The sequence below is a fragment of the Somniosus microcephalus genome, chromosome 17, assembly GCF_052327205.1.
Source record: "Somniosus microcephalus isolate GS21.2 chromosome 17, FLI_Smic_1.0, whole genome shotgun sequence".
NCBI lineage: Eukaryota > Metazoa > Chordata > Chondrichthyes > Squaliformes > Somniosidae > Somniosus > Somniosus microcephalus.
The window spans coordinates 58,579,603-58,592,046 of record NC_141003.1 but is presented as its reverse complement, the minus strand read 5'-3'; the positions used below and the strand labels follow the sequence as shown (position 1 = coordinate 58,592,046).

The 12,444-nt window shown below is 42.1% G+C and overlaps 2 protein-coding genes across 3 annotated transcripts in view; one reads left to right on the top strand and one right to left on the bottom strand.

Moving 5' to 3' along the window:
- Nucleotides 1–1,580, top strand: part of reln (reelin) — a 391,712-nt gene extending 390,132 nt beyond the window's left edge. For both annotated transcript variants that reach the window (XM_086010451.1, XM_086010450.1), the window contains one exon: nucleotides 225–1,580. In XM_086010451.1, coding sequence (XP_085866577.1) covers nucleotides 225–321 — 97 coding nt within the window. In that variant the 3' untranslated portion in view covers nucleotides 322–1,580. The remainder of the gene's footprint in view (nucleotides 1–224) is intronic.
- A 1,121-nt stretch (nucleotides 1,581–2,701) lies between these two features.
- The window catches only part of LOC147105752 (kininogen-2-like), a 76,218-nt gene continuing 66,475 nt past the window's right edge, over nucleotides 2,702–12,444 (bottom strand). Inside the window, exon 10 of the mRNA XM_086010448.1 lies at nucleotides 2,702–4,015. Within this exon, the coding sequence (XP_085866574.1) occupies nucleotides 3,785–4,015 (231 nt within the window). The 3' untranslated portion in view covers nucleotides 2,702–3,784. The remainder of the gene's footprint in view (nucleotides 4,016–12,444) is intronic.

Genomic DNA, 12,444 nt, shown 5'->3' with positions numbered 1-12,444 from the left:
GCCGTGTTGTAAAAGTGGCGATGTATTCATTTTCATTTGTCTCCCGCTATTTCCTCAAACTGAGATTGATTTTGGATACTCTTGAGAAGCTTCAAAAAAAATCCACAGCCAGGTTTTACTGAAAAACTCAATCTACATATGAAAGATGGAAAGTTGGTTTCTCTGAGCGCCTTTTGCATTTTGTGTGCTTTATTCAGCTTCTTTCTTTCATTCTCTAATTGCAGGACTCGTAAGCAGAACTACATGATGAACTTCTCAAGGCAACATATGCTCAGGCATTACTATAACAGAAGGCGAAGGTCCCTCAGACGAAACCTTTAAAGAATTATAAGCATACGTCTCTGTCATGTCTCATGATCCTAATAAACAAAGCACTGTTTCTAATAAGGGGCCAATATCAGATATAGGAATATAATGAAATAAATTAGTATGAAGACTACAAGAATACAACATCTTTTACACACTGTGAATTAATAAATGAAGTGGCTTATATTCTGAAATGTATTGTCGTTTACTCTTTATGTGGCTGTGTACTATGTGGTGTGTTGCAATGTCCGTTACTGTAGCAGTATTGTAAGTAAATGTAAAAACACAATTTACTTTGCAATGTATCAGTCCTTATAGGCTAGTGACACAATAACACAAATAATATCAAATGGTGCTCATCACATACAACTGTGTGTATGTTAAATATGTTTAAAATAAGGAAGGGAATCATGCATTCCTCAAAAAGGGAATCTAGAACAAAGCGACATCATCTTAAAATTCAAACTGAGCCAGTTAAAAGTGAATCGGGAAAAAGTTGTCTCATACAAAGGGTGTAAGAATGTGGAATGCACTGCTCCAGATGACTATAGACACAGAATCAATTGAAGTGTTTAAAAGCAAAAAAGATATTTAATTGAGAGAAGTTAGGGTATTAGGGAATATGAAGAAATTGGTATTGAAGAGATAGAGCTGCCATGGTTAACAAAGTTGCAAAGCCAACTTGATGAGATGAATGGCCTATTTCTGTTTGTATATTCCTAAATGCCGAACAATGGTTGTCTTTGCTTTTTATTATCAGTAAAGTTAACAAAAATACAAAAAAAATCTGTATTTAATTTCTTATGTTCAACAAAAAATGACAACTTCAGAGGTTGGAGATGCAATAAGATGGTGATTTTTGTGTATCTTTATAGTTTGCCTTTTAAAGCCTTCAACAGCTAACAGCATAATAGCTGACACTGTGTTACAGTTTAAATGTGCATTTTTCTGGTTAAACACTAATATTGTTTTTAATGTAAATCCTTACACTAGCTGCCATTTGTGTCCTTTTGCAATAATTATTTGGTGATGATGCTTATTCGATATGACAGATTGGTGTTAATTGTGTTTTATTTTGAATTTGTTTCTACTGATTAAAAGCTGGGCCATGTTTGTAACTTTTGAGTAAAATAGTGTTGTATTTACCCAGCATAGCTATAACTGCAGTGTAATGTTAACTATCTAAAACTAGATAGAGTGAGTTAATATATCACAATGTTATTTACTGAGATAGATCCAAACTTACTTTCAATAAAGCTACTATCACAATATTACTTTATTTCTTTGAGATTGTCTTCTTGCAGTTACTGTACTTCTATTTTTCTTTCCTACATTAAAACATGGCTATACTTCAAAAGTATTTCATTGGCTGTAAAGCGCTTTGGGACATGCTGAGGTTGTGAAAGGCGTTATATAAATGTAAGTTCTTTCCTTCTTTGTGGATTTTTTGTAAGCAATTTAAAGGGGCACTGTCTTTATTTATTTTCTGTATGGGGAAAAATGGTAAATCACGTCAGAACAGGTAATTGAGTTATAACCATATCACTGTCGCTGTCATTCCCATCGAAATGAGTTTCCCACCAGACAGGTTAGGTTGGAATTATACCCCAGGTGTCTGTCTCATCAGGTATAATAACACTCGCTCTTTACCATGTTGTCTTTGCTGTGATACCTTCTATTCACTCTTTAAAAATAAAACTGTTTTGGATAGCAAAGGATCCTCAAAAAATGGAGGAAAATTGGTATTTTTTGATTGATCTTAATTCAGTTGCTAGCCTAACCAGTGTTTGGGGTGGGGGGGATTGGAATTAGTAACTTTCAATTAGCTGAGAAGTACCGGCTTTGTTGAAGGTATTGATAAGTTCTTAGTTCACTCAGCCACTATTTTAATTTAAGGACACTGTACAAACAGAAATCTGTATCAGTGGGGAGAATAAAGGAGTCCTTGTGGCTCTTGAAATATGGTAGTTTATTGTTCCACACTGTGTCCCCTAATTCTAAAATTAAGATTTGTTTGGTGTATGTTATGTTGAACCTATATTGAAATATAATTTCTGTATAATTGCAGAAACCCGAGGACATGGTATAAACGACCATTTCACCATGGGTTCCGGCAATCTTTTTCCAAAGTTACTGCGAAAGATTGGGAGAACCCCCGTGAAAATTTTACCCCAGTATGTTTAAGGAAGAGTATCTTTCAATGTTAGCAGTCAATGTTCTGGTTCTAAAATTGAGCTGAGGTGTTGTACTGGATTTTCAACATTTCAGGTTCCTGCTGTAAGGTTTAACAGTCACTGTGCCATTGTATGTGTAAGGCGTGCGGAAATCACCCCTCGCCCCATCCAACAGTTTCCAAAGTTCAGGCCCGTCGAACAGACAACACAAAACCCAATGGATCTGTGAAAACTTCTTTTACTTAAAAATCAGCACGAGATTACAAGTAAGCAGCTGACAGTTATGTAGCGTAAACAATTCCCGATGATACTTTAGCATACACAGAGCTATTCCTTTACTTTAAGCTCAAGTGATACTAAGCAAACATCACATACGTACTAACACCAGTGATTGGTCAATTTGGTGATGACTAGACTTATGATTTCTGACAACTGACCAGGTTGCCCGGCTGCAGCCCCAGGTGTTTTTTAACAGCATCTTTTATACCTTAAAACTTGGCAACCCTCCTACTGCGTACGTGTCTTTAAATATACAGATAATGATCATTAGCTGTTTTTCAGTTACTCTTATCACTGGACTATTAAGCATCCATGGACTTCAAGGCCAGTTATATTCCATAGTCTGAAGATGTTTCTGCTTTTGCAATGATTCTACAGCTCAATAGTCTGTTCCCACAGAACTTCCAAGGTCTGTTTTCCTTATCTGTTGGAAGATAATTGGCAGCTTTCACAGCGTACATCCGTAGCATCTCCGCAACCAGTCACTTGGCCTCGCGAAGCATGATGGTACATAAAAAGTGGTCAACTTTTAGAGTTTTGGTCAAGTTACAGCAGCGGTTATTCTTACATATGTGACGTGTATTTACACTCCAGTATTAGAATCCACAATTACAGTACAGAGTATAGTTGGTTGCACCAACATTGCTGATTTTCATACTACAAGGACACAAATCATCTGAATAGATTGTTTTCTATTTGTATTTATTGGTTTTCTATTTGTATTCATTGGTTTCACTAGGAGATTTTTGAAGGGTCTACATAGAAAATATTAACCCATCTTTTCTCTTTTCAGATACGTACAGACTTGCATATTTCCAGCAGCTTTTAATTTTATTTCATTGTTTGTACTTTATTATCAGACGGTCAGAAAACTGTAAGCGTATAACTATGCCATTCAGAGCACAGTCTCTCTTTGTGGAAATGACCACATATACCAATACAACAATCAGACTAAAAGATTTGTTTGGAAAAAAAGGCATGAAGCAGAAGCTACTGTCAATCTCTTTGCTACCCCTTTTCCTTTCTTACTCCTCTAACAGATCAGAATCAGTGATTTCAATTGGTACAATGAGCTTCGGCTCTTCCATGAAGATTGTCGGTTCTTCTGAGTTGTGGGGCTCAGTTGGGGGCTCAGCAGGGGGTTCAGTTGGGGGCTCAGTTGCAGGTTCTGCAGGGGATTTGATTGTAGGTTCAGATGTGACTGGCTCCTCAGGCTGCAGTTCTTCTAAGGAATCTGTTCCATTTCTGGAGACTTCCTGAAGACATAACAGTAAGTACAGCATATAGACAAACAAGAATTTGGAAGTTTTTTTTCTGAAGTGCAGAACTGATGTTCAATAGTTTGCATATTGTTATCAGGAAAGGATCTATACTTAAGAGGCATAGCTATGAAGTGTGATGTGCAGTAACTGACTTATTTACAACAATGCTGGTTTATCTATGCAATAACTATTGGCTCTCCTGCGGCATTGCTCGTGGTAAGGCAGGTGATATATTGGTTCATAACAACAGGTGCATTTTACAATCTGCTGCAGCTATAGTTAAGCAGGCATGCCTTTTAAGACCAGAAAGTCTGATTGCTTAAATAGGACATCCTGATGTCAATTGGAGGCTAATTGCCGTTAGTGAGGACAGCTTGAAAATTAGATGTTTATAAATTTCCAGTTCTAGGTCAGAGGAAACCAGTAAGAAAGGAACTGCTATTTTTAATCACAATAGCAAAATACTGTGGATGCTGGAAATCTGAAATAACAACAGAAAATGCTGGAAACACTCAGCAGGCCAGGCAGCATCTGTGGAGAGAGCAACAGAGTTGACGTTTCAGGTCTGTGACCCTTCGTCAGAACTGGAAAAAGTTAGAGATGTAACAGGTTTTAAGCAGGTGCAGAGGTAGGGAAAGGGGAGGAGAGGAAAGAACAAAAGGGACGGTCTGTGATAGGGTGGAAGGCAGGAGTGATTAAATATTGCAGATGGGGATGGCAGAATCGTCAACAGCTGCCATGTGAAAAAATAGGGGTAGAGGTTATAGTCTGAAATTGTTGAACTCAATCCTGTTAAGGGAAGGTACCGTGGGGAGGGGCTGTTGGGGGTGATTGAAGAGCGGACCAGGGTGTCGCAGAGGGAACTTGTCACTTTAATTCTCCGCTCCACTCCCATTCTGACCTCTCTGTCCTTGTCCTTGGCCTCGTACACTGTTCCAATGAAGCTCAACGTAAGCTCGAGAAACAGCACCTTATCTTTCGATTAGGCACTTTACAGCCTTCTGGACTCAACATGGAGTTCAACAATTTCAGACTATAACTTCTGCCCCTATTTTTTCACATGGCAGCTGTTGATGATTCTGCCATCCCCATCTGCAACATTTAATCACTTCTGCCTTCCACCCTATCACAGACCGTCACTTCTGTTCTTTCCTCCCCTCCCACTTTCTCTGCCTCTGCACCTGCTTAAAACCTGTTACATCTCTAACTTTTTCCAGTTCTGACGAAAGGTCACAGGCCTGAAACATTAACTCTGTTTCTCCCTCCACGGATGCTGCCTGACCTGCTGAGTGTTTCCAGCATTTTCTGTTATTGCTATTTTTATCAATCTACTACTTAAAGGGAATCCATTGCTCTTTGTGTGAAGGACAAGCCCTGATCATAGATACAGGCACAAATGATGCAGCATGTAAGTACAATGAAACAGTATTGCAAATGATATTTATACAGTACAAGTACAGTCCCCACTAGTTGCTGCGTGTGCGTGATGCTAACGCGATTTGCCCGCTATACGTGTTGGTCGGTTTATCCCCTCCATCTGCAAAACTCATGATGTTCAGAAGAAAGAACTGAAATATCGGTGACTTCTTTAAAATGTTAAAAGGATTCGATAGTCCAGATACAGAGAAATATTTCCTCTGGTGGGGGACTCGAGCAAGAGGACATAATCTTAAAATGAGAGATAAGCCATTCAGGAGTGGCGTCAGGAAGCACTTTGCACAGAAAGGGTAGTAGGACATTGGAACACACTCCCCAATGATAGATTTTTGTTAAGGGTATCAAGGGATGCAGAACAAAGACAGGAAAATAGAGTTGGGATACAGATCTGCCATGATCTTATTGATAGCAGAGCGGGCCCGAGGGGCTGAGTGGCCTACTGCTGTTCCTAATGTTCCTATGAGATTGATTTAATGCTAAAATGTCAACAGCTATGTGTTTAAAAAAAAAAAAAAAAATCATTTAATCAAGATTCAGCTATTCCTTTGTAGAAGTATGCAATGATTTTGGACATTTTTAGAATATTTCTTAAGTAGGTGTAGTCGGAAAGCTGGAAATAAATGATGATGAGTGAAATACAGTTGTAATGATGGGCAGTGGCTGTCATACGACAGCAAAGATGAAAGATCAGCTGCCGGTTAATTTGTACTTTGGACCTTAAAGAGGTGCTATTTACTCTGTTATTGCAGTCAGTGCTGAGTAGTGTAAGCTGTAACCTAACACCAGTTAGAGGTGATTAACTATACAAGGTAATGACACCGTAATGGTGCAAACTATTCAGTGAACACGTATATTACCCAGCAATAGTATCCCTGACCTAGATCATGAGAACTCACATTCATTTTAAAAGAATGTAAACTGTTACTCCCAAGCTTCTGCCAAAACCACTTTAATGTGTGTGCCAGAGGATACAACAGCAACCTGGGGATGACTCTTCCTCTGATCTTTCCTCCCCGCCCCCTCGGTGGTGAATTACATGATAGCCAATTTGATGGTCCCAGTGTAGCGCGCGAGGATCACAACAGGTTGGGCGCTAGTTGCATATTTTGGCTTTGCACATGATTCACTGGATGAGTGACAACAGCGAGAGTTTCAACATCAGCGTATCTTAGAGGGCTTCTGGGTGGCCTTAAAGATGTACTTTATCTTGCAAAAAATGGTTGGGGATGAAACGGCTCCATTCAACGAACAGGCTTCAGAGGTTCTGCAGTGAAGGTGGCTCTAACAAAAAGAATCACCAGAGCAATATAATTGGAGGTGGTGGAGCATGTTCATGCAGTCTCACCTGTTCTGAACCTGGGAGTGTGGTGTATGTGCCTTTAAGAGCCCCTGTGTACTGTAATGCCGGTAGTGGCCACTCGGGCTATATAAGCCTGTATAGTGTCTTGTATCTGTTAGTTCACCTCCAGACTTTGTCCAGTAAACACCTGTAAACCAACTCCTGCATTCCGTGTCTTCATTAACACACGGATACAACAGTGGCGACGAATTGGAAACGGACTTACCTGCAATTCGGCAGCACCTCAAGGAGATCGATTCCTCAGATGAAGGAAGGAGAAAAAAAAAAAAAAAAAACTGTGGTTTCACCAGCTAGCCAGGCTGGTGGCAGGTACTGCAATAATCCTTCCTGGGCGGCGGGTTGGGGCTCGATCGGCTGGCTCTACAGCGGGGCCAAGCAGTGAAGGCGCAGGCAAACAAATACGAAGGGTGGAGCACTCGGGAGACGGCCAGCTCGGCAAAGCAGGTCGGCATTCGGACCACACAGAGGGCGGGGAAAGTCCCAGAGAGTCCGGCGGGAACAAGTCTCCGACTATTAAAAATATTTGTATAAATAAAAACCGCGGAGAACAGCGTTGTCAGCAGCAACAGCGGCGGGAAAGCGCAGGAGGCGCCATTTTTTTTCAGCAAGGAAGAAAGGAAAGCACGGGAGGCGCCATTTTTTTTTCAGGATGCCTAAGACTGGCAATATTACTGCTTTCGATAATGATGTAGAGGATTGGACCACATATGTGGAAAGAGTGGAGGTATATTGCACAGCAAATGAAATAGAGGATGATAAAAAGGCATCGATACTCCTAAATCTAATGGGCGCAAAGACATACGGGCTGTTACGAAACTTAATCACTCCAGCCAAACCGATGGACAAGAATTTTAAGGAAATTGTTGATACCCTCCAGGAGCACTTAAACCCAACACCGCTGCTGATAGCGGAATGGTTCAAATTCTTCAGGAGGAATCAGCACAAGAATGAAAGTAACGCTGATTACCTCACCGAATTAAGGAAGCTATCAAAGCACTGCCAATTCGGAGCAGGACTGGCAGATTCTCTTTGAGACAAATTCGTCTGCGGTCTCCTAAGTGAAGGAACACAGAAAAGGCTACTTTCTGAGAAAGATTTAACACTGGACAAGGCTTTCAGTATGGCTGTATCATATGAAGCAGCAGCGAGAGGAGCTGCAGAGATACAGCAAAAGCCACAGGATTTCGGCACCCATGAAATGACACAGGGTTTCGAGAGATGTTATCTGTGCGGCAGATCCACCCATGACCAAAGGGACTGCTGGTTCAAGGACAAAGCATGCAGGCAATGCGGAAAGATGGGACACATTGCACGTGTATGCCGATCTGGAAACAAAAAATCCACTGACAAAAAAAAATCAATAAAGAAAAGTACAAAAAGGTACAAATGATGACGGACAGTAGCTCCGAAGACCAAAAGAGTGATAGCGACTCCGGAAACAAGAGACTAAGCTGTCTCAAATTACATAATGTAATTGCCAAAGAAGATTACCAGACCATTTGGGTTACCCTCACGATAGCAGGGTCCCCAGTTAAAATGGAGCTAAATACAGGATCAGCTCTGACCGTCATAAGTCGACAGGATTATGAGCGGCTATTTCCGCATATACCCTTGAAAGACACATCCATTATCTTAAAAACATATACGGGGCAGAAAGTATACCCCAGAGGGAAAATAAGGGTGCCTGTTGTATACAACGGCAAGGAAATACAGAAGTTGTATTTATACGTTCTGCAAAATGGTGGTCCACCGCTGTTGGGACGTGAATGGATCAGAAAGATACGTTTAGACTGGCACTCCATTCAAGCACTGACGGTGACCAGTAAGAAAAAAAATGATGATGACGTCATACCTGAACGATTGAAAGACATCTTGGCCAACGCCAAAGAAGTGTTCCAACAGGAACTAGGAACCTTGAAAGGCGTCACCGCCTCAATAAAGGTGGAAGATGCGGCAATTTCCAAGTTTTTTAAGGCAAGGCCGGTGCCATACGCAATTCGTCCAGCAGTCGAGGCAGAGCTGGAGAATTTGGAAAGGACAGGCATGTTATCCAAGATAGATTGGAGCGAGTGGGCAACACCCATCGTCCCGGTCATGAAGAAAACTTTGAATAATGATAAATCTGAAGAACAGAGAAAAATTCGCATCTGTGGGGACTTCAAGGTGACTGTAAACCCGGTCCTTCACACGGTACAGTATCCTCTTCCGAGGATAGAAGATATTTTCGCCTCACTATCCGGAGGGAAACATTTCACAAAAATTGACTTGGCACAGGCATATCTACAGATGGAGGTTGAGGAGACCTCTAAAAAGTATCTCACAATAAACACACACAAAGGCCTGTACCAGTACAATCGACTGGTTTTCGGAGTAGCATCAGCTCCAGCTTTCTGGCAAAGAGCTATGGAACAAGTCCTGCAAGGGATTCCTAGGACTCAATGCTACCGAGACGACATCCTTGTAACAGGAGAAAACGACAACGAGCACCTTGCCAATTTGGAGCAGGTGCTCACTAGGCTGAGAGAACGGGGCCTACGAGCAAACCACCCCAAGTGTGAATTTTTCCAGAAACAAATATCATATTGTGGCCACATAATTAACGAAGAAGGGTTGCATAAGTCCCCTGAAAAAATTGAAGCAGTCATAAAAGCCCCAGCACCTGAAAATGTCTCACAATTAAGGTCGTTCCTGGGATTAATAAATTACTATCATAAATTTTTACCGAACTTGTCAACTGTTCTGCACCCTCTTAATGAACTGCTACAAACGGGAGTAATTTGGGAATGGAGCGAGGACTGTAAACGTGCCTTCCATAAATGTAAAGGCTTGATCACGTCCAAGGAAGTTTTGGCTCATTACAACCCATCACTGCCAATCACACTGGCATGCGATGCATCTCCTTACGGCGTAGGAGCAGTATTATCGCATAGATTCCCTGATGGCTCGGAGTGGCTGATAGCTTTTGCTTCACGCTCATTGAACTCAGCTGAGCGTAACTATGCCCAGATCGACAGGGAAGCACTCAGCCTGGTATGGGGAGTGAAGAAATTCAACCATTACCTACACGGACAAAAATTTACCTTGTTGACTGACCATCAACCCCTCGTCTCCATATTCAACCCTAAAAAGGGCGTTCCCATTATGACAGCACAAAGGCTACAGAGGTGGTCCCTTTTCCTAGGGGCACACCGATATGACATAGAATACAAAGGATCAAAACAACATGGAAATGCTGATGGTTTATCGCGCCTACCGTTGCCAACGGTAGAAGAGGCACCTACAGTGGACCCAGTGGAGATGTTCCACTCAACCATAGTGGAATGTCTACCAGTAACAAATTCTACCATTGAAAAGGAAACGAGAAATGACCCGACTCTCTCTCGAGTCTACGATTTAACGGTGAAGGGATGGCCAGCACATGGCGAACCACTGTTGCCAGCATTCTCGCAAAGAAGAGAACAGCTGTCAGTGTGCCGAGGAACCTTGATGTGTGGATCCAGAGTGGTGATTCCACCCAAACTCCAGGATAAAGTGCTAAAGGAGCTTCACGAGGGGCATCTGGGTGGAGTGAAAATGAAGTACCTAGCCAGAGCGTTTGTGTGGTGGCCAGGTATCGATGGAGACATCGAAGAAATGACCAAGAGCTGTCTAGGATGCCAGAAGGTCCAAAACGCCCCACCACAAGCCCCTCTACATCCATGGGAGTGGTCCTCATCTCCATGGCAAAGGGTACACATCGACTTTGCTGGTCCATTTATGGACTCAATGTTCTTAATCGTGGTTGATGCACACTCCAAGTGGCCGGAGGTAATAAAGATGTCCTCCACCACCACGGAAAAAACCATCACAATATTAAGGACCATATTTGCCAGAAATGGGCTGACTTAACAGATCTGTTCTGATAATGGACCACAATTTATGTCCGAAGAATTCAGAAAGTTCTTAAAAAACAATGGGGTTAAGCACTATACATCCGCCCCATACCATCCCGCCACCAATGGATTGGCTGAAAGGTTTCTCCAGACCTTCAAGAAGGCCATAAAGGCTATGGGTAATGAAGGCATTAATCTACAGCACAAGGTAGATAACTTCTTGTTTGCCTACAGGAATGCAACACATATGGTTACAAACCAAACTCCCGCCATGATGTTTTTCAATAGAAGACTAAGATGCCGGCTGGATTTGATCAAGCCAAACATCAGAAGGGACGTAGAGAACCGGCAATTTCAAGGCATGAATGAAAGGCCAACTAGAACCTTCCAGATAGGTAAACAAGTTTTGGCCCGGGACTACCGTACCGAGAAATGGCAGCCTGGAACTATTTGCACACGACTAGGACCACTGATGTATACCGTGGACATTGGAGAAAGCATAATAAGGCGCCATGCTGACCAGATCATAGAGTCATCTGAAAAGGGACAACCTACACCACCACTCTATACGCCTAATGATGAAGTAGAGATACCCATAGTATCTACCTCCGATCCGGTGATACTGGAACCAGATGAACCCGACACTGGCATTCAAGCCGAATCGACCTTGCCAAAAGAACCTACTACACCACCGAAAACTACTACACCACCGAAAACTACTACACCACCGAGGCGTTATCCGGACCGAGTCAGGAAGCCTCCAGAGAGACTGACTTATAATTGATTAACTGCAGCAAATGTTTAGATTATTGTTCTTGTACACATGTTAATGACAAATATTTAAAATGTTATGTACTGGTTATCTAAAAGGGGAGGAATTGTGGTGTATGTGCCTTTAAGAGCCCCTGTGTACTGTAATGCCGGTAGTGGCCACTCGGGCTATATAAGCCTGTATAGTGTCTTGTATCTGTTAGTTCACCTCCAGACTTTGTCCAGTAAACACCTGTAAACCAACTCCTGCATTCCGTGTCTTCATTAACACACGGATACAACAGGGAGCAGGTGAGGAACAATTTTTTAAGTCTACACAAGGTTGCCAAGGTAAGTATGAAAACATGTGACAACATCTTAATAGTTTGTCTTTCGAAGCTTCTTCATTGCTCCTCACTGTAAACTTGGTACACCATCACAGAGAGAAAGTGCAGAGAACTTTGTCAACTGTTGACTTTTTATAACACAAACATGCTCATTTTCTTCCATGGCCATTTCACAGTGCTGCCCATGTCAGCTATTAAAAGTGCTTGATATCAATCGCCAAGTAGTAGGCCAGCAATAGTAGTTGTCTATTGTATTACGAAGCGTTGGACCACATCCTGCAAGAGGCCAATGATGACACCTTGGATGGTCTATGGACCATTGGGGAAATAGAGGCCCCCGTAAGATTTAAGAAGAATGGCAAAGCACTGGGACCTAATGGCATTCCTGGAGAGATTTACAAGATTGGATGTAGAGGTCTTGCTGAGCAGCTGCACAAGCACTTCTGCCTAATCTGGAGATCGGAGAAAGTCCCACAGGACCTAAAGGATGCAATCATCATCAAGACATACAAGAACAAAGGAGAGAAGTCCGATTGTGCAAACTATTGGGGCATCTCATTTCTGTCTGAGTTGAATTCTTCTTGATTGCTTGCTCCTGAATGTAGTGGACAGGAGGCTTCAGGGCTAGCCAAGGGACTGTCATGGGGGTGTGGTGTA